The sequence below is a fragment of the Phyllostomus hastatus genome, unplaced genomic scaffold (assembly GCF_019186645.2).
Source record: "Phyllostomus hastatus isolate PE091 unplaced genomic scaffold, TTU_PhHast_1.1 phas_scaffold_1066, whole genome shotgun sequence".
NCBI classification, from domain to species: domain Eukaryota; kingdom Metazoa; phylum Chordata; class Mammalia; order Chiroptera; family Phyllostomidae; genus Phyllostomus; species Phyllostomus hastatus.
Genome location: NW_025334004.1, coordinates 31469546 through 31491730, shown reverse-complemented (window position 1 = coordinate 31491730; position 22185 = coordinate 31469546). Strand labels below are relative to the sequence as shown.

Below are 22185 nucleotides of genomic sequence, written 5' to 3'. Positions count from 1 at the left end.
CACAGAGGCCTCATTGCCAGCGGTTTCACGGAAACCCACTACCTGCAGGACGGCACCGACGTGTCCCTCACTCGAAACTACACGGTAAGCCCTGCGTGTTCGGCCCACTGTGATAACGAGCCATCAGAGCTGTGCGTGACACCTGGGGCTGTTTGAGCCTAAACAAACTCGCCTCCCAGCCCCTTCCTCTGGGCCCCGAGGAGAGTGTGAGCACCCCTTGGTGCCTGAGCACCCCATCGTCACCCCAGGGGAACTTGGCCTTGGCCGAGTATGTGCCGGGACAGCCCTTGAAGAGACGGCTTTATTGTAGCTTGACCTTGAACCCACCCGCCAAGGACTGTGGGATGCTCGTTTGGGCAAATCTCTTCTAGAAACCCCCTCCAAAGTTAGAGTCAGCTCAGAAAGCCGTCATCCCTGGGCTGAACTTGACTGTGTTCAGCTTGGAAGTACCTTAAAGAATTCAGAGGAAAACTGACTCTGCTTCACCTTCTACAGACGTACCCAGCAGGTTGATAGGGCGCTATATCGGGGTTGTTACAGAGGTCTTATACGTAACTCGGACAAGACGTTCATTTTATTTGTTCCTTTTTAAGAAGTGCTTGCTGTGCACCCCATCCTGGCCTCCATGCATGAATGTGGGGTCTCAGAGAGAGTGGCCGCCCTCTGAGGACGAGGATGGTCACTCGTTTCAGGGAAACCTGGGCGTTTGTTTTCAAAGGACAAGCTTAGCAGGGGCATTGCATTCATAGTGTGGTCAGGTAGCCGTCGTCACGGTCTGTGGTGAGCCCTCGCCGCCTCTCTGTTTTACGGCTGCACTTGTTTCTTTGTCACGTGTTTGCACGTGGCACACACACCTCCCGACCCCCAGCGATAGGGGGGGTGGGCTGAAGGGAGCACAGGGACACCCTGGGCCAGAGAGACGCCCAGAAGGATGGTCGTCAACACCCGGTCAAGCGTGGGAGGGAGTCAGGAGGCAGGAACGCAGAGGGGACGCAAGGCCAGAAGAGTAGGCTGGTGATTGGGGGTCTTGGGACCCCCAAGGGCCGTTCAGGGCCCAGAGAGAGGACCTGGTGCTGGGGGGTTGGAGACAAGAAGAGCGGGCACCTGCGACGGAGAATCCGCAGAAGCTGGGCCCCCAGGGAGTTGCGTCCCCGGTGAGAAGGGGTGAGAACAACTCCATCCAGAGAAGGGGCAGGAAGAGGGCCGTGCTGAACTGAAGAACGTTCTCGTAACACAGAGAGCATCTGAAACCCCGCTCGCTACACGAGCGCGTGGTTGGAAGGGAGTGGGCCGGTGCCCAGATTTCTAACCCCTGCGTGGGAATGCAACCGCTGTCCATGCATCGACCCCAAAATGAACCCCAGATCAGCAGCCCTGTGCCCCACAGGCCCAAGCTGAAGCCAACCCAAAATCGATCTACAGGGGTGTTTCCATAGCCCAGGCTACGTAAGATGTCTGAGGGAGGGAGGGAGGGAGGGAGGGAAGGGAAGGAGGGAGGGAGGGAGGAGAAGGAGGAAAAAATTTAACAATGAGCCCAAAATCAAAATGACAAACCACACAACCAAAAAGACTGCCGTGAGCAAGCACTGGTGAACAGGAGAAACCAGACTTAGCACCGCCAGGAATGCGAGATAACAGAAAAATCAGAGCACAAAATAACTATTTTTAAGATTTTATTTGTTTATTTTTAGAGAGGGAAGGGAGGGAGAAAGAGAGAGAGAGAGAAACATCCATGTGCGGTTGGTTGCTGGGGGCTGTGGCCTGCAACCCAGGCATGTGCCCTGGCTGGGAATCGAACCTGCGACACTCTTGGTTCGCAGCCCGCGCTCAGTCCGCTGAGCTACGCCAGCCAGGGGAAAACAACTGTTTTAAAGAGAACGGAATGGGCCGAACAGAAATTCCAGGGTGAAAGAAAACGCAGGAAGGAAGCAGCGTCTCAACACGGCGGGACGAGGGCGCCCCTGAGCTGAGGGCGGACGGGAGTCCCGGCGGGAAGACCGCACAGCAGCCCGCTCCAGGACGGCTCCGCGTGAGCCCGCAGACCCCCAGGAGGCCCTCAACCCACCCGAGGGAAGAGGCCCGATCCGCACAGGAGGACCGCGGAGCCGCCAGCGCGCGCGGCGTCCCCGGCTGCGGAGTCCGGACTTCAGAGAGCGGGGGGAACGCCACCGTCGGCCTCAGCGCCGCACTCAGTCGGCCTGCGTTACAAAGCACGCGTGACAGGCATTTTCCCGCAGCGCCGGGGGAGAATCGCCTGCGCCCAGAAGGTCCCGGGAGGAAGGAGGCGGACGCCAGACACAAGGGTCAGACGGCAGAGGCACCAGCGAGAGGAGCGCTTGCACGGGAATAAATCTCAATGCACTCTTCAAGCTAACGATGACGGCCATAACGGCCCCATCTGGATGTTTTGAAACAAGATTAGTGCCCGGGCCAGCATGGCTCCGTTGGTTGAGGCATCATCCCGTAAACCAAAAGGTCAAAAGGTCGTGGGTTCGATTTCCCCAGGTCAGAGCATATGCCTGGGTTGCGGGTTTGGTCTCCCCATCCGGGAAGTGTGGGAAGGGCACCCAGTTGATGGGTGGCCTCTCTCACGTTGATGTTTCTCTCCCTCTTCGCTCCTTCCCTTCCTCTCTCCCTAAAAATATAAAAATAAAAATAAAACATGATGAGCAAACAGTTTTAAAACAGTTTAAGAATTTATTTTGTACTGGAAAACAATAGAGATGCGGTTAACTTTAGATTTTAATAAGTATGCATCTTACAAATTTAGGAATACCCAGAAACAGAAGAGAAAAACAAAATGTACAATTTCAAATAATAGAGGGTGAATAAAAATAGTGCACCTACCCAGTGGATGGCCAGGAAGAGAGAAAAGAGTCCAAAAAGAAGCAGAATAAAATATAAAATGAAAGATACAATAAGATAAAAATGAGTCATCACATTAATCTCATTATATGTAAATGGTTGAATCCGTTAAAGTATAAACAGCTCATCTATTTAGAACTTAAAATCTGGCTACTGGGATTTTTGCAAGATCCTCGATTTAAATACAACATGCTCACTGCATTTGCCGCGTACAACACGCACGCCCGTCTCGTGTGCATTACACACGGGATTACGATGCCTGTCACTATTCCCATTATGTGTAATCACTCCACCCATGTATAATGAACATACTTATTTTCCCCTCAAAAATTTGGGCAAAAAGTACACATCATACAGGGCAAAATACGATATCTTCACCCAAAGAAATTTGCCTTCTTAGTATGAACGTCGGACAAGCCAGACATTAGGGCAAAAAAAAAAAGGGCATTGTTAGGGGTAAAGCAGGTCATTTCCTAATTATCGCTTTTATCGTTACTGACAACCCTGGTCCCTGCGAATGGGGGAGGGGCAGAGGCCTGCCTTAGAAAGCCCCCTGCCCGCCCGCCCTCCCTCAGTGGTGGGGGAGACCTGCCCTTCCCACTGCCCCGCCCCAGGGACACGCTAAGCGACAGGACCTGCAGCCCCAGCCCGCCCAGGGTGGGTCTCCAGGCTTGGCTAGCCGCGGGGCGGGGCAGGGGGAAGTTGGAGATTTCGGGAAGCCTCACATCTGCCCAGGTCTCAGCTGAGTCCTCCAACAGAACATACCAGAAGCTCCCTTGCTGGGAGGTAATTAAGCCCATGCTGCATCTCGACCTTCACCTCCCTTTGAACCTGCCCTCACTAGGCCAGGAGACCGGAGGTCGGCGCTCAGGCCCCACCCCACCCAAGGCCCTCGGAACAGCAAGCACACACCGTCTGGGAGTGAGACAGAGGCTGGCTTGTCTCACGACCCAGCTGCCCGCCCCACCCCGCCTGCCCGTCTCTCAGGGCCCTTCTGAGCTGCCGGCCACTGTCAGGGTGAGGAGGGGACAGTCGCGCTCAGCTGAGGAAACCCCACAGGCCCAGGCAGCGGCCCGTCCAGCAGACACCCGGCCGGGGGGTCCCGGGCCTGGTATCACCTGTCGCGTGTGGACGGAGGCGGCCCTAGGGGCGTGGTTTTACTGAGTCAGCCGGGAAACTGACAGAAACGTGCTGACTCATCGCCTTGCCCCTCCAGTCAGCACGGAACGGATTTTCCTCCATTTGAGTGAGAGATAAAATAAAAACCCCTTTTTGGCTCTTGTCTTTTCTTTTTCTTTTTTTCTTTTGTTGTTTTTTTAATCTTGCTACAGTCAGCATGAGCTGGCTGGCGAGCCGAGTGGTGGCTGGCTTTCATTTGGGAGTCGATGGCTTGCCTTTCCTCTCCCCAGTGTCCAGACAGGGCGCACCATGGGTGGCCTTCTGCGTTGCTGGCCGCATCTGAGGGGCGGCTGTGTTTCATATCGTCACCTGTGATAAGGCCTGCGGGAGACAATGCACGAGGCACTGGTGCTATTTTCACCCCAGAAGGCAATGCTGGGAAAGGCCGGGGTCGCCCCCCAGAAGGTCGCCTGCACGCCCTGGTCCACCGCACATGTGGTAACGGGCACCTCCACGGACGGGCATGGTGACCGCCACAGAGGGTCCAGCAGGCGTTAGGACAAGGGGGCCGCGCCGGGCTAGAGGGAAGAGACTGACGTTTTTCCAAGAATCACAAACCTAATTAAAACCTGTGCTGAGTGTGCTGCAGAGAAGGCCCGAGAACCTCATCTGGTCTGAAGGATCAGGAAAGGCTGCCTGGAGGAGGGGACAGGGGCACCAGACAGAAGACTGAGGAAGCACTGAGGAGGCGTGAAGCTGGGGAGGACAGAGGGAAGGACTTTTTGGGCAAGCCACGGTTGACCTGGAGCGAGGGCGCGCCTCGGAACCGGGAAGAGCCGGAGTGTGCGGGGGTCGGAGGCCAGGGCGGTGGCGCCGGTTGTCACGGAGGAGCACTGCAGAGCCGTTGGAAGGTCCCGACCGAGGGGCTGCTGTGAGCGGGTGCGGGCTTTGAAAGACACCCCTGGCAGCGGCCTGCAGATGATCGGAGGGAACAGGGGCCGGAACCCAGCCGGATGGCGCAGGCAGTTGAGAGGGGTGGCTGCCGGGGCCGGGGGCCGGGCAGCGGGGGAAGGGAGCGAGCCTGGCCTTGCGTCACGGGAGGCACCCAGAAAGCTTCCATTTGCTGTGCGTGCTGCTCCTCATTAGAAAAATGTATGAAAACAGAAAACACTCACGGAAACGTGCTGCGACCGACGTCACACGGGGACCACGTCGCTGAGGTCAGCGTGGAGTCCACTGGCTGGGTCACAGGTGTTGCTGGGGGACCTGCACGCACCCACCCACCCACCCACGCTGACGGCTTCCTGCCTCAGAGGAGGAGAGCCTGCTGCGGGGGGGGGCGGGGGGCCCTGAACACGAAGGGGCACGTGGGCATTAGGGAGTCACCGCGTGTAACGGGCAGAGAGCATCTGGGAGGTGGGAGGGACCCAGGGGCCACCCACGTGCCGTGAGTGTGCAGGCGTGGGCCCATTACCGGCGTCCCTGACGATGATGTACAGTGGGTTCCGGCCCTCCAGTGCCTCCACACTCTACGCACAGCTCCGTCGGCGGACCCCCCGGGCTTCCTGCCCCTCGCAGACCGAGGCCCCTCGCAGGGAGCCCGCTACCCCTCAGGCCTCCGCCGTGTCGGCCCTGGTCCCCCCACACCCCGGTCTCCGCCTTCCCCCCCCCCACACTCTGCTCCAGCTCAGGTCCCCCTTCCTCTCACCGGAAGCTGTCATTGCCACCCCGATGCTTTCTCCCCTCCCCCATCTCACCTAGGTTTAACCCGGCCCCTCTCCTGCCTGACGAACCTTCTAGAACATCGTCCTATTTATACCATTCCCGTTGGCACTGCTGTTCCGACCCTCCCAAGGGGCAATCGCTTCCCCGATGTCCCCTCCATGCAGCCCAAATTGTCTGCTCCCTGTCCCTTTCGGTCACGGGGTCAGCCCTTCCTTGTCAGCAGTGGAGCACAGAAGGTGCCTGTTTCCGGGCCCCCGGGGGCCGGAGGCGGGGAGGGGGGATCTGGATTTTCCTTCCCACGCGGCCCTGAGTTGGGGGCTACTGTTCTCAGACTCAGGAGTCCTCTCCCCCCACCACTGCATCTGACGGATCATATCGACCGGGAGGAAACTTTGTTGTTCTGGCGTGGGGAGATGCATGGGGTTAGGTAATAAGTACCCAAAATACAGGGTTGGAGGTTTTGTGAAGAAGGGGAAGATGCAATTTCGTGGTCGTGCGTGCTTGGGGCTGTTTCCTGTGTGACGCTTCGCCGGCAGAAAGAGAAAGTATCGGGTCAGCAGAACGAGGTGAAGGCGACTGCACGGGACAGTGCCCTGTTACAGACGTGACGATGAGACAGGACGGTGGACACACTCGTGGCAGGGGAAAGGGGACGCAGTGTGGGGGCATTTCCCAGGGTCATGGCTGTGACCGCCGTGTCCTGCGGCACGGGACCCCCCTGAGTCAGGACGGTCGCCCACTGCGTCTCCCGCCGCCGTGGCTCCCGCAGGCCAGCTGTGGGCGAGTCCACTGGGAGGTTCCTGCCGCTGAGCGCCCGTCCCAGGTGGCAGCCCGGCCCTCGGACACGGGGACACACACCTGCCTGCTCCCTGACGGGGGGGGGGGATGTCCCCTGCAATCCACTCCCCCAGGCCCCACCTTAGCCCCCACACCAGGGGGTTGTGCCCCCAGAGAAAGGAGGGCGCCTCTCCTTCACCCGCCCCGAAATCAAATTCCCCAACTGACCCCGTGCCGTGGGGTGACCGGTACGTCTCTCTCTGTTGTGAATGTATCTGGTGAGTTACTACATGATAACAAACAAAGTCACATTTGTTTGAACATGTAGTGAATCGTGTTGGAAAAAAAATTAAACAACTCTGTGAAACTGGAATTGTCTTGGAGAATCTGGAAGGTGGAGTTCTTGTGATTACGCCTACTCGCCCAAGAAGTGAGTCACGGCTTGCATCAGTCAGCAGTGAGCCCTGGCCTGCTGGTCGACCGGCGACGGCGAAACAGGAGGAAATTTAGGGGCAGAGGCAAGCGGTGGTTGACGCCGGGCATGGCCGGGGGAGGCGGGTGGCGGAAGGGCCGGTTTCCGAGAGCCGGACCCTCCCCAGCCCTCCTCTGTGAGCAGCGCTTCGGCCCACTTAAGGACCAGAAATTAATTTTATACTAATTTGTACTCTGCTTATATTCCTGGGCACTTAATTTGAAAGTGCACTTGAGAACTAGTCTATTAAAAATAATTAGAGACTGGAAATAAATGACTGTGAAGTTTCAGGGGTCAGTCAACAAGATTCTGCTTACCACTTGGTTTTTACTTCTTTTAACCAACGCTCTGCTGCCTGTAGCAGCATTTCCTGCTTCCCTAAAATGAGGCTCGGTCTGCGGTGTGTGGGATCCCCAAAGGTGTGCCGCAGTTAGAACCGGGGCTCTCGCTGCCCCGGGCAGCCTGAGCTGTAGTGTCGCCACTGTCCTTTCACACACCCCCCCCCGCCGGTCTCAGCTCCGGCACTGCTGCTCGGGGCCAGGACCGAACCCCCCTTCCTGAGCCGAGGGGCCCCGGGGCCTTCCCATCTGGTTACGTGATCCCCTTCTGTTTACAGGGTTGCCATCACACCCCCATAAGTACCCAAGCTAGACCATCTGGACAGAGGGGGACTTGCAGAACTTACTTCTCGTGGATGCTCGGGAGGCAGCTGACGGCAAGCGCCTGGTCACATGGTCACTGTCCCTGCCACTCTCCCTCGGGCAGTTTTTCTAAGCCACACGCTCAATGCAGAGGACCCCCTGGCTGGGCGGGGGGTGGGCAGGGCAGTGCAAGGGCCCTGCTCTTCCCGAATCTTCCAGCCAAAAGGAGCCAACCCCGTCCCTGAGCTGCCAACAGCGTCCCTTTGCCCCCCCCCATCTTTGTGTCGCTTTCCCTCTGTGGGCGGCTGCCTCCCCATCTTCACCCGGGACACCCGGCCCGCCCACTCTGCAGTGTTGTAGGGGGTCCGGGAGGAGCTCACAGAACTTTCACTGTAGCTGATATGATCAATAACACAAAAAACCCAAGACGTGCTACAAACTGTTAAGCTGATAGGACGGTTCAGCAGAGGGTCTGATACAAGAGAAACTTAAAAAAAAAAAGTATTTCTTTGCATTAAAGGTCCCCATGGTGAAGACATAACAGAAAAAAGATCCTACTCATGATATGGACAAGCCTACGCAGTAGCTAGGCATCAGCCTAATGAACAATTCCCAGAAGCCACATGAAAAAAAAAATCTAAAACTGGACTGAAGGGCGTGAGAACAGCGTAGTAACAGAGAGGGGTACTATGCACCCAAACAGGGAAGCTGTTGTAAAGCTACAAATTCTGACCGGATCGACCTACACGTGCCAGGTAGCCCCCCTGGGAACCTCCGCAGATCAGCACAGGACTCAAATTCTGATTCTAAAATTCACCAGAGGAGAAAACAGGCAAGAGTAGCCCAGAAGCTTTTGAGGAAAAAAAAAAGAAAAAAGAATAATAACAAAAGGAAAACTTGCTTTCAGCAAGGTTGCCAAGAAAAACTGGGGAAAGAATTAGCCTTTTAGCAAATGGTTCTGGGGAGCCCTGTGTATCGGCAGGCAGAAGAATGAAACCGGGCTCCTTCTGGGAGCCACAGATTTCCTCCAAGTGGACAAAAGGGATGAACGTGAGAGCTAAACCTATAAAACGCTTACAAGAAAACACAGGTATAAATCTCCATCACCTTAGATTAGCTGATGGTCTCTGGGATAAGCACCTACAGCTGAGCAACCAAAGGGAAAAAACAGGTTGCTTGGCTTTTGTCAAAATGGTCAACTTTTGCACTTGAAAAAACACTATCCAAAGAGTGACAAGACAACCCACAAAATGAAAGAAAATGTGTGTGAACTTCATGTCAGATAAGGGTCTACTATCGAGAGTAGATAAAGAAATTTTCCAACTCGGCACTGAACAGACAATAAGCCCGTTAAAGTGGGCAGAGGACCGGAGTCAACGTTTCTCCAAACAAGACGTGCAGATGGCCGACAAGCACGTGAGAAGACGCTCCATGTCATTAGTCACGAGGGAAATGAAAACCAAAACCGCAGGGCGGTACCGGCTCGCACGGGGATGGGCAGGGTCGAAAGGACAGGCAGTCAGGGTGGGCGAGGACTGGAGAACTGGGAACCCCCGGGCATTCTGGGAAACCGGGCGGGAAGCACTTCGGAATTCATTCGCACAGTTACCACGCGGCCCAGCGATTCTACCCGTGGGTGCGTAACCACACACCCACTCCCGGAGTGGACCCAGGAGAACAGCAGACGTGTGCCCACACAGACACTTGCTCACAGATGTTCAGGGCAGCAGCGTCACAGCAACCAGACTGTGGAAACAGCCCCGCCCCCCAGTCTGATGACCGGGAAACAGGGAAACAACACCTGGTCTGTCCGTGCCACGGAATTGTATCCGGTGTGGGAAGGGACCACATACTGATGACACCTGCTACACCATGAGTGGGCCTCGATCCGGGTGCTCAGGGAAGGAAGCCAGACACGGGGGCCACGCACGGGCTGCGTGATTCCACAGTGGGAGCTGACGTGAGTGGGGCAGGCAAACCCACAGACACAGGAGGTGGCCTCGTGGTGGCTGCGGCTGGGCCAGGGGCCCTGGGGATAACCCCTGACGTTTCCATTAGGCGGATGGGCGAAGGCTTCTTTTCAGAGTAATGAAAATGTTTTGGAATGAGACGGTGGCAATGGCTGTACAACACCGTGAATATATTCAAACTGTGTCCATTTAAAAGGTGAATTCTGCGGCATGTGAATTTATCTTAAGAAAAAAACTTGATCTTGATGTCAAAATGCAGTCTAGACCAATGGTAACTCAGATGGGTGCGGTTGGCAGGAGTGGACACGGGAAGGTGGGCCTCCGTGGAATTGCGTGGGGAGCACAAACGTGAAGCTACATATGACATGCCCACTCGACGTGTGACAAGGCAGCGTTTCCGATCATACACGTGTGCACACTCAACATGTGACAAGGCAGCATTTCTGATCAGCAAGGAAAGGAAGTGGTAGAAACAGCTGGCTTCTGGGTTATGGGGAAGTTAAATTCCAACCTCACACCCCCCAAACAATAAATTCCAGGTAGATTAAAGAGCCCACTGCAATGCTATAGAAACAGGAGGGAATAAAGGTGGACGTGCCGGCGACCTTGAACGAAGCCACCTTAGGCCATGCACACCACGCATGAAGGTAGATCCAACTGTATAAGAACTGGAAGCTGTACAATAAGGAGGTTAAACGGACATTTCTCACATAACAGGCAAAGTACTAATACCCTGAATGTATAAAGAACTTCCGGAACCAATAAAAAAGCGTCAGTTTAACAAACAACCTGCGCCACTCCCATCCCCCGCCTTTAGCTGTGGTCCAGATGACCCCGGGATCCTGTCCTGCCCTCTCAGACACAGGGTCATCGTGGCCCCTGTGGTGCGGGGTTCTCCGACTCCCTCCACGGTACCATTGTTGCTGGTCCCTTTCTGTGCAAAGGCCAGGTGGTCCCTGCAATGCCGGTTCCGTTGGCAGAACAACGGGGCAGCGAGCCCCGCCCTGGACACAGTAAGCGATGTTGTCGTGCGCGAAGGAACCTCGTGCAGGGCCACAGCAGGGACAGTCTGGAGCCCGTGTCCACTTCGCTTTACCCTCAGACCGCCCAGCCCTCGGCTGCGGGGCCCCACACGCCCGTGGCGTCCAGCGGACTTGGGCGAGGAGGGCTGCGTGTACTCGGCCACTTCCGGCCAGTCAGCCACCGCACTGAGGCTGCCCCGTAACCTTTGTTCGATGGCAGACTTCACCCTGATTCTGGACAGAAGCGGGTCTGCACTGAGAAGGAAGTGTCCATCCTGGGCCTTCTTCTCGCAAACACTGACATTGTTAAAGAAGCGGAACCTCGCAGGCCCATCTCGGAGGGAGTTTGACTCAGACGTAGGACACCTTTCAGGTTTTCTCTCCTGCCGAGTCAGACGTTTCGCTCTTACTTAATTGGGCGATTCGGTGAGGTTCCCCGATCTCTCCTCTCCCCTCCCTCTCATCGGCTTTTCTGGTTTCAGAAGCCATGGGCGTAGCCCTCGTTGTATTACATTTCACGGCGTGCGTGACTGCCCGCAGCACACCTGAACTCGTCACGAGTGAGGGTCGGTGAGGGCGGCCTGGCCGTGCGGGCACAGCCGGTTGTGCGGCTGAACTTGGTGGACGCTCGGCCCCACGGCTTTCCTGAAGGGTGTCAGAGACAAGAACGGACCTGGGGTGCATTTCCAACCCTGGCCGTAGACCCCGGCTGGGTCACATCGGGCTGAGCATTTAATGTTAGGACCCCTCGTGTAATGTTTTATGCAAAAGGAAATTCTATCGTTCAAATCAAGTGGAGATGACCCGGGGCAGCTGCTGGATTAGGAGCGGGCGAGAAGATGCTGTGGCTGAACTGCCTTTCTCCTTTTTCAGGGTCACTGTTACTACCACGGGCACGTGCACGGATATCCCGGGTCGATGGTCAGCCTCAGCACGTGTTCTGGACTCAGGTAAGTACATGGCCGTGACAGTGACCGCGCTGGTCTTAAGCACGGCCACTGCAGACCACCTCCCCCTTCTCCTGTTCACTCCAAGGCTCTGAGAGGGAGTCACGGGGTCTCACTTCCCCGGACCAGACAGGAGACGGCGCCAACGGCTCGCAGGCGCACAGCTGACCCGGGCTCACGGTGTCCGTGTCCGCACCTCTGTGTGCACCGCTCCCTAGCCGATGCTCGCAGGGTCCGTCCTCTCTCCCCCTCCACCTTCTCCTGCTGCTGGCTTTCTCAGGCACGGTTCAGTTTGTGTCGTCTGAGGGTTGCGACCAGCGCCAGCCTTGTGTGCTCAGAGGACAAGGAAAAGAAGGAGGGCCCCTTTTTCAAGCTCAGCAAAGGTCCCCCAAATGCACCGTACTGGTCCTGATTGGGTCATAGCTTCACCCCTGAAACAACCACCATGGCCAGTGGTGGACACGGCGCCCTGGTTTAACACGTTCTGTGCGCACCCGCTGGGCCAGGCTGAGGGTGACCCGCGCCCAGCCCCGGGGCCAGGAATCAGGGCAGCCGTGAGTGCGTGGAGGAGGACCAGCGAGCTTCTGCCGGGAGCGGGGCACGTGAGGGCCGGGGCGCTCAGAAACGAACAGCACCCGCCGCCCCCCCCCCCCCGCCCCAACCAGCTTTCAGGCCTTTAGGAAGAAGTTTTAAATGATCAAAACCGAGACCTGGCAAAAACGGAGGCACCCACATTGGTCAAATAATTTCCAGGTGACGATTTACAGAATATCCAGTTCTTGATCAGTACAGAGAAAAGGGGCGTCTCCGAGGTCTTCCTAATAGCTCTTTTTTACGATACACCAAACAGTGTACAAGCCAGTGACATTCACTAGTTAGCTTCAGAACTCAAGGAGAACAACTGGGCGGCAGATTCCTAGAGTAACGGTCGCGCAGAACAAAGGTGCCCTCCTCTGTGCTTGGCCTTGCCCCTCCCTCGGTCAGTCAAAACTCCCCACCCTTCTCCCCAGGCTGGCCCCCCACGAGCTCAGGGGCATTGTCAGGGTCCCCGCCTCTGCCCGCGCAGAGAGGCCTGTCTCTGCGGCCGATTGTGCAGAATGTCTGGGTCTCAGCATTCACCTCTGACCTCCAGCCCTTGGAGGACATGCCTTGCAGGGACCTGGCACCTCCCATAACCTGGCAGGGAGGAATCCTGTGACGCCCTCTTGGCTGGGATCTCAGGCAACGTCAGGAGAGTGAGGGCTGTGGCGTCCAGTGTCAACCCCCAAGAGGGGGCGGGAGCAGGAAGGGGACGCTGCCTGCAGACGGCGCCCCCGAGAATTTGCCCTTCCCGGCCTTTTGTGCTGTTGCTGCCAGAGGGGGCGGGGCAAGTCCGCAGAGAATTCGGGAGGTGGGGAGTCCCCTTCACGACCTTGCCGTCCTTGCTGGTGGGGCGTCGGGCCGGTGGGGCGTCGGGCTGGTGGGGCGTCGGACCGGAGGGAGTGCTCAGGCCAGTGGGCTGCTCTCCAGCAGGGGACTCAGTGGGGGCCAGAAACCAAGGGGAAATGCAGCTCCCCCAGCACCGGCCCGGCAGACTTTGAGAAAAAAAAAAGGGGGGGATGAAGAATGACGTTAAACACGGGGTGACCCAAAGATGCGTGCGGGTGTAGGAATGTGGGGGGAAACTCGAGTGTCCCGGGGGGGACGGGGGGGACACATCAACGAGAGCCCGGCCGACTCCAGTTCTGCAGAGAAAAGACAGAGAGGGAACAGCCCACGTGCTCGCTCCGAAAGGGGTGGATCGGAGACGGGCAGGCCAGAGCACCGTCCCGGCGCGGGGAGGGGCGGAGGGAAGCAGGCAGCCATCCTTCCGCTGAAGCTGGAGGGGAAAGATCGGGGAGGGAAAAGCACCGGCGGCGGCGGCCAGGAGGAAGGGGGTCGAGGAGGAAACAGCTCTTCCCCGGAGGGGACGACGTGCGAAGTGGAAGACAGGCCGTGACAAGGAGTGCCACCCTGGCGTGGATTCCGCCTCCCACCCCAAGTCCAGTGGGAGGTTCGGGCCCCGAGGTGGCGCTGTGCCGTGAAGGGGACGTTGGTCCGGCATGCTCGCCGCTCCTCGGTGCAGTTTCCGTGGAATGCCTGTGGTTCTCCCTCATCTGGTCTCTCACTGGCTCCCGCACTCCGGGCCTCTCCCCCGCTAGTGAGCGGCCAAGGCCACGGGCACCCCCGGGAGCATCAGGCACACGCAGACGTCAGGCTGTCATGTGGTGGGGAGGGGCTCCTGCTCCATCCCCAGAGGAGCGACCCTGCCGTGGCTTGTAATGGGACAGACGTCCAGCCCCGGAGCATCCAAACAGGCGTGTCCCCGTGACCTGATTTTATTTGTAAATGCCCCATCCCCACGCCCTCCCAGCCCCCCGAGAGCCACGAGCTCCGGGAGGGAAGACACGGTCCCCAGTCCTTCCCGTCCCCCTGCTCCGCCCGCTCAGCTGCTGCGCCGTTACCTGGTGCCGGGGGCTCAGGGCGCCCCCAGCCGGACTCAGCCGAGCGCGTCCCCATCACCTGCGGGCCTGGGGCTTCAAACCAGGATCCGCTTCTCAAGGGGCCACCTGGGATTTGACAGACGTAAGCCAGGCAGTCACGTGAGAGAGGAGGAAGCCGTGTCTGGATGTAACCGGGTGCCGGGCGTAACAATGACTTCACTTTTAAGTGGGGATTAGGATACCTGAGCACAAGGTGTGCACGCCCTTACGCAATCATGCTGCCACGCACGTGCACTTACATGCATGCACTGGCATGCACACAGGCGTGTGTGCTCACACACACAGCTACGGTCACACACATGCACTCACACACCCTCACATGCACTTACTCACACTGTCACATGTGTACCCAGACGTATGCAGGTGTGCACGTGGGTATTCACATGCACGTGTGCAGTCATGCTATCACACACATGCACTTGTACATAGGTATTTGCATGCACCTGGGCACACATGCACTCGTGTGCGTGGTCATGCTGTCGTACATGGGTGCTCGCACATACATGTGTGCTCACATGTGTGTGTGCACATGCACGTACTCCGTGACGTGATGATGACACTCAGGCTATGTCAGACTTTGTCCTTCGTTGCAATCGCAGCCTCTGCGGTCACGAGGGCCAGGACGATGCCATTGCCATTGGCACCGTGTCACCGAGCAGCCGCCTGAGGCACGGTCCTCAGGGCTCCCCCCCGGGGCTGCAGCTCCGAGCTGCGGATTCTCAGGTCATGATGCTTGTCACCCCCCTCCCGGGTCAGCTGCCACCTCCAGACAGAGGCACCCCTTGCGTTTGCATGGAGCTTCGGTGTGTTCTTGCACGATGCTCCCTGGAGTCACAGGCCAAGGCGGCTCTCCTCAGATGACAGATGAGGAGGCGACTCCCCGTGGTCCCTCGGCCACAAGGGGCAAAACCCCGTCCGAAGCCCAAGTCTGGCCGACTCCTCGTTCCGGACGGTCCCACTGAGCCTTTTGCGCAGTTGGGACCCAGCCTTCCCTTTCAGCGCGTCATCCTCTACCCGGAGGCGGGTCCCCTCCAACCCTCCGGCCACGTGGCCCCTGGCCCGGGCTCTGCACGGCTGTCCTCCCTCCCGGCGCTCCCTCCCGTGGAGACGCTCCTTCCGTCATCCTGTGCCGACATCTGAGGGAGCCAAGGTCTCCGCCCTGAAGGACTCCCGAGGTCAAGTCTCGGCTCCCCCCAGGCCCGGTCTCGCTCCAAGCTTGAGACGTCCAAATCCCAAGCTCCTCTGGGCCTGCTGACCGGCCCTGCTGAGCGGGCTCTCTTCTGGGTGAGGCCCCGCCCATCTCAGGCTCCTGGGCTCGGCCCTGGGCTCTCTGACAGCCCCCTCCGGCCCCTGCGCCCACCGCCCCCCACCCACCGCCACGCGGCACCCCTTCCACCCGTCTCTGCCCAAACACGTCTCGTCACCGCCCCAGATCGACCCTCGCTCCAAGATCTTTAACTGGCCTCCCACCCGTGCTTCCTGCCTCCACCCTTCCCCTCACGGCCCGCTCGCGCATTCCAGAAGGTCGTGTTTCAGAAACGCTGCCTGATCCTATCCTCCGCCCCGCCCCCGCCCTGCACTCAGAACCACAGGGCTCCCCACGGCCCCCACGTCCCAGCCGCGCCTTCACGCCCAGGGATCCTTATCGATCCCCCACTCACACCCTGACCGCCGTCTGGTCGGGCCGTGCCAGCGGGGCCGGGAAACGAAAATGAAGAAGGAAAGTTCTCCCTGTGGGTATAAGCAGCCAGATAGCTTTATTCTTTTTTTTTTTAAGATTTTATTTATTTATTTTTAGAGAGAGGAGAAGGGAAGGAAAAAGAGGGAAAGAAACATCAATCAGTTGCCTCTCATTCGTGCTCTGACCGGGGACCGAACCTGCAACCCAGGCATGTGCCGTGACCAGGAACCAAACTGGGGGCCTTTCGCTTTGCCGAATGACCCCCAAACAAGTGAGCTAACACCGGTCAGGGCGGGGCATCGTTTTACGACACTGTAGTAAGCGCTGTGACGTAGTGAGCTGAGAACCACAGGGGCAGCTCCGCAGAAGGGCCCGGAATGCTGGGGGGTCCCACTGGAACCCAGGCTAACCTGCACGTCAAAGGTTATGCGTCAGCCTGGAGGTCATTGCTGCAGCCAAGGGCTGCCCCGGGAACATGCAAGGGCTTCGGGCAGGGACACGGAGGAACAGGACAAAGCAGCTGGCATCCTGGGAGTGGCCCCCAAGGGTCGTAGTGCACGGGGCAGGTCCTTTCCTCGGAGGCCCCGGCACGGAGGGGGAAGGCAGAGCAAAACGGAAGCAGCGGGCCCCGGCAGTGGGGTACCTGAAGTGCTCACAAGAGGCAGTGTTTTAGTCGGCGTGAGCGGCGTGTAGACAGGTGAGCGGCGAGGCTACAGTGCGGCCTGAGGCCCGAAGCCAAGGTCAAGGGTGGAGGCAGAGATGGGAGCCGCGGAGTCCCATGCCCTGCCTTCCTTCCAAGGCCCCGCCACCCGCCTGCGCCTCTCTCCCTGTCCCCGGCATCCCTCGGAGCACTCCGCCGACCTTCCTCTCACCCGCACCCTCGCTCCTCCAGAGCCGCCCCCCGGCCCCCTGGGGCTCCACGCGTCCCCAGTCCTCCCCGTCCTCCAGGTCTCCTTCAAGGCCCCCTTCCGCACAGGCCTCGGGCGTTTGTTTCTCTCCCGGACGTCGGCTAAGCCCACCGCAGCGCAAGTTCTCGGTGACCGAGGAGAAGGGGCCAGCCGTCCAGGGTGGCCGAGGACCGGGGCGAGGGGCCAGCGGCGGGGCCGTGGTAGTTTCCTGGGGCCGCCGTGACCCACAGCCACGGGCTCCTGCGAGCCACCGACCTCGATTCTCTCGCGGCCCAGGAGGCGGGAGTCTGATTCAAGGTGTCGGCAATGCTGTTCCTTCTGGGCGCCGAGGGAGAATCGCCCCTGCCGCCCCCAGCCCCCCGCAGCTCCTCAGCCCTGGTGTTCCTTGGAGGGACTGCTCCAGTCTCTGCCTCCGTCCCCACGGGGCCTGCGACCCACATCTCTGTGTCTCCTCCTTCTCTGTCTCCCACGAAGGCACATGTCACTGAACTTAGGGTATGCCCTACATCCGGAATGATCTCCTCTTTACCACTTCTGGGTCACACTCACGGTCCCCTCTGGGGGTCAGGACTTGGACACATTGGGGGAGGGGACACTGTTCGACCCACTGCAGTGACCTCGGGCCCTCATCACTGACCTTCTGTTCTTCACATGGGCTTGCGGTGCCTGCCCGACAGGGTTGCTGTAAGTAATATCAGAGAAATAGCACATTCAGCAGCCTGGTTCACAGTGGGTGGGGGAGGAGTGACTGCTACTGGGCACAGGGTTTCTTTTGGGGATGATGAAACTGTTCAGGAATTAGCCCTGGCCGGGTGGTCCAGTGGGTTGGAGCGTCACCCCGGGCAACCAAAAGGTTGCGGCTGGACCGCGGTTGGGGAGTGTCCGGGAGGCCACCAACTGATGTTCCTATCTCACATCAGTGTCTCTCTCTCTCTCTCTCTCTCCCTCTCTCTCTCTCCCCCTTCCTCCCCCCACCTCTTCACTTCCCCCCTCCTCCCTAGAATCAATAAAAATCCATATCCTCAGGTAATGATGTAAGAAATAAAAAATCTGAAAGAAAATATGCAAGAATCAGACAGGGGCAATGTTGGCACAGCCCGATGACTGTATTAAAAACCGTTGGGTCGTGTGCAGTAATTGATTAACGGCAGGCGAATTGTTTCCTGGCAAAGCTGCTCCTTTGCAAAGGAGCCCAGCCGAGGGAGGGCTCTTCAGCAGTCACGGCCGCGGTCACTGCTGTCACTGTGTCCCTGAGACCTCGTCAGAGTGTTCCCTCATAGCTTAACATTCTAGCTCTGCTCCGCGCCCCCGCGCCTGGTTAGCAGCTCCACCGGAAACGGGGCCGTGGGAGAGACGTCCGCACGTGATTCTCGGGAGACAGCCCAGGCTCTGCACGAGGCGGGGGGGTGCCGGGATTTGCCTTGATGTCACGTGAGCGGTTTCCTGTGAAATGACTGATGTGCCCCCCGCCCCCGCTCCTGTGGCTGCTGTCACTGTGTACCAGACACACACGAGGTGGCCTGTTGCTTTGACCCAGGACCCCTCCAAAAAAGGACCGAGTGAAACTCACACCAACTGCATTTCGACATTACGACTGCGTGAGGCGCTGAGGGCAACGTCTCTTCGTCCAAGAAAATCAGCGGCTGAACCCGGAGCTGGCCAGGATAATTCATTCGTTCTGGTCGTTACCCTCTACCAGGTGGTCAGAAATCCATGCGCCGCTGTCTGGCTCGCCTGGCAGAGGTAACGAAAGTCACAGTAAGAACGTTAGGCTACACGATATTAGCCTGACGCACCATTGCCGGAGAGATTAAAAACTGGATTTTTCGGGGCAGGAACCTCTCGGGAGGAAACACGGCCTCCTGGCTTTGCACTCTGAAAGCTAACAAAATCAACTCACAGTCTGAGCGGATGCCCCTTTATCTCCTCCAAGGGAAAAACCGCAGGGTTTCACAGTGTAAAGTAAGGCCGCCTGTTTTCAAAGGCACTGATCTGTCTCTCTGAGATAGACTTCGCTTCAGTCACACTTGTCCCTGAGCACCACTGTCTCGGCACCACAACCCCCTTAAAAACAGCACTGGAGGGAGGCGGGAGAGTGGGGGGCCCAGCTTGGGGCTCAGCTCTGCCTCCTGCCCCCCCGCACGCCCATGACAGTGGGGACCTACTGGGCGGTAGTGAAGGGGCACGGCCCAGAGCCTGGATCGCGGCAGGGCGCCAGCGGCGGTGGCCCTCACCACCCCGGACAACCGCTTCCTCCTCCGCTCTCCCTCCACCGCGCCCCACTCCCTGCCACAGGGCTGGGCCACCCCGTCCCCGTGGGGGCACGCCCACCCCCCTAGCCCACTCCTAGGGAAGGTGTCCTCCGTCTTCATCTTTCCCAGACGTTCCCCAACTGTGCTCTAACCTCTCCTCCGCCCCCTCTGCCGAGGGGGAAAGAACCCTGCTTTCCAAGTCTGCTGGACTGGAATTCCACGTGCAGAACCACTTCCAACTCCCAAGTTCATAACTAAATATCTATGACATTCAACTTAAATTACATTCGCTTATCTAGCGTGGGGCCAGCAAGGGCTGTGAGAACATCAGAATTTCATATCTCCAAAACCCCGGATCCTTGAAGTCCGTGGTTTCCAGCAATCTCTAGAGCTAAGTGATTAATTGTACTCGCGACACTCCAAAGCAATCACTTAATTAGGCGGTGTGACCGGCTGCCAGTTGTGTACAGCGCAGGGGAAGACTTCACCCCAGTTTCTCAACATCTGGCCTCTGGATGACTCGAGAGAGAAAAGGAGATATGAGAACATTTTTATGACTAAGTAACGATTTCTAGAAATTTTCCATTAAGTAGAAAAACGTTTTCGGTAGTTTGCTTCTCATGATTAGAACTTGGTGACATGCTTTACTCGGCGTCCACTTACTGAAATCCAGTGAAAAACAGACAGCGCCGTAACGCACCATGAAACGTGCGGGCCGTTTTCCTTTTAGGGCAGGAACGTTGCTTTTCTAGCTGAGCCGTATGCTCTTTCCCCTTCGAGTATGTTCGTCTTCCACTTTCCCGGGCCTGTTGTTTCAAGTTCTCTTTCTGAATTTGGGTTTTCTTTAAAAAATCAACTTGAATCCACGAAAATCCCCTAGTAGTCCTCCTAAACCAGAAATCCAAGTTTTGTTCCATCGAGAACTTTTCAAGGAGAGAGGACGCAGGCAGTGACCAATGCCAAGTCTGTATGACGTACTCAGGGGTACACGAGGTCCCTGGCTAGGGGGCGGGGGGAGGCAGGACACAGGAGACAGCAGCAGCAATGCTGACTTTCTGAGACCATCTGTGGGGTTTCAAAATAGTCAAAAAGTCCTCGGTTCCTCCGCACCAACACTGGCTCCCCCACCTCTCAGCAGGCAGGGGTTGTAGGAGTGCTGGTACCGCCCAGCCCGGCTCGACGATGGTTTCTCATTATCCCACACGTCTCCATGCCAACCTCTCCAGTGGGGGCGAGCTTCCGGGGCACGGCCTATTTCCGCCGCCGCCCACCACACCTCATGAGACGGGATTGGCAGAATAGACCGGGGCGGGGGGGGGGCGGGTAAGGAATTGGTTCCTGCGTGTGTGAGCACCCGCTGTGCCCAAAATATTTCACTGCTTCGAACCTCTGCCATCCACCGTATCGGAGCATTGAAACACTGTCACTCTCCTCTAATTTCAGAATGATGAAATAGCCGCCGATAGATGGGTCATCCCGGAGCACGGGATCGGCGAAGGGCGGAAATCAGTGAGCGGTGGTGGATGACACGGGAACCCCTTTCCAGGCCCCCCTTTGGGAACAAGTTCGGATGGTCTGCAGGGAGCTAACGGAGCACCCAGCGTTCTGACTCTTTCTTGAGGATTGAGCTGGACGCCCAGCTGCGGGTTGATGCCAGATGCATTGTCAGAACTGGTGCCCGAAGCCTGGAGCCCATTGGCCTCCTTCGGAGAGCTGACCCCCCCGGCCCCCTGCATAATGAGTGGTGTGCACGCGGGTGTGTGGTGTGCACTCGGGTGTGTGTGGGTGATTCTGAGGAAGGAGGGTCACGTCTCAAAGCAGGCTGAGTCACGGCGCCAGAAGTGTATTTACAATCACGTGAATTTTGCATGAAACTTCAGTGAGTCTCTCTAGTGGGGAAAGGTGCTCAGTGTCACGGAAGCTGGCCGGCATGGGGGGTGGCCTCAGCACACGGCCGGTTCCCTGCTGCCGGAATGCCACTGCTCCGGAGAAAGTCCTTTTGTCCACATCAGACAGAGCCTTCTGAACAAGGACTTGATGGTCCCGCACCGGGAAGGAGAGAAACGAGAGCCACCACACAGGCCGATGTCCCTGTCCCCTGAGGCCATCTGCCCCTGCTCACTTCCAGGGGGCCGGACACAGCCTCGGCTCTGTCCTGCCCCCGGAGGTCACCTGCGCACCAAGGTTGGAGGCCTAACGCCACCTTCTGTCTCTGCAACTCAGAGTGTTTAGCAAATCTGTCCCCTTTTAAAAAGAATTTATTCTTTTGTTCCCAAACCTAAACGTCAGCTCGGTTCATTTGGGTGTCGTCATCCCCACAAGTACTCTATCCTTATTCAGGCTGTGTTTCATATCAGGGGCCGCGTGTGTCAGCACGTGGGCAGATGCGTTAGCACCGCTTAGGGCCTTCTGGGAGCAGCGGGGCAACGGGCCCTGACCAGGCACCTGCCCTTGTCGATTGCCAGGACGGCCACCAGCGTCTCTGCACCGGCTTGTGACCTCCGCTAGGCTAAATGTTGTAACGGATGACATGGCAGCCCTGGGAACTAATATTATTACCCCGTTTCCCAGATGAAGAAACCGAGGCTCAAAGAGGCCCAGGTCACACAGCTGGTAAATGGCAGAGCTTGAACTGAAACCAGACTGTCGGGCTCCAAAGGCCACCTTCTCAGCCTCGGGGCTGGGACCGGTCCCCAAGGTGTCCACCCCTGTAAATGGCGTCCACCCTTAGCCAGAATGACCCCGAGGGCAGAGCCCGGCCTCCCAGACGCATTTCCGACGCTTTGTGCGCCGCCGACATCGGTGCCTTCGCACATGCATCTCCCACAAGTCAAATAAGTAAAAACAAAAAAGTCATCTGTTTCTGCTCAACCCCACATCAGAATCCTTTGACATAGATATATGGGGATCAGGACGGATAACCCAGACGCCGGAAATCCTCCTTTAAAGAAAAATGATTTGCCCATGAGTGCTGTCCGCTGACTCAGACACGCAGTCCCCCCCCAGTCCTCGCCGGCCTCAGAGCGCGTCACACCCCGTACACGTCGCATTCTGACGAGAAGAAGGCGCTGCAGCGCCCGGCACGTGCTCGCCCTTGCCCGGGACCGGTCGCACCTGCTGGGGCGTGTGCGAGTCAGGGCGCCGCCCGAAGGAGAGAACGCTCCATCGTTCGGTCCTCGGCCGTTTCGGCACCCGTCCCGAGTCACATCAATGATGACCGTGGGAACCAATGACCAACGATCCGTGGTAGCGCTGTCGTCGTTTTCCAAGCAGGCGAAACGTGT

At 57.9% G+C, this 22185-nt stretch overlaps 1 protein-coding gene across 1 annotated transcript in view; it reads left to right on the top strand.

Annotated features, from left to right (window-relative positions):
* Positions 1-22185, top strand: part of ADAM12 (ADAM metallopeptidase domain 12) — a 271784-nt gene that overhangs the window by 169146 nt on the left and 80453 nt on the right. Inside the window, exons 4-5 of the mRNA XM_045854355.1 lie at positions 6-84; positions 11465-11541. Coding sequence (XP_045710311.1) covers positions 6-84; positions 11465-11541 — 156 coding nt within the window. The remainder of the gene's footprint in view (positions 1-5; positions 85-11464; positions 11542-22185) is intronic.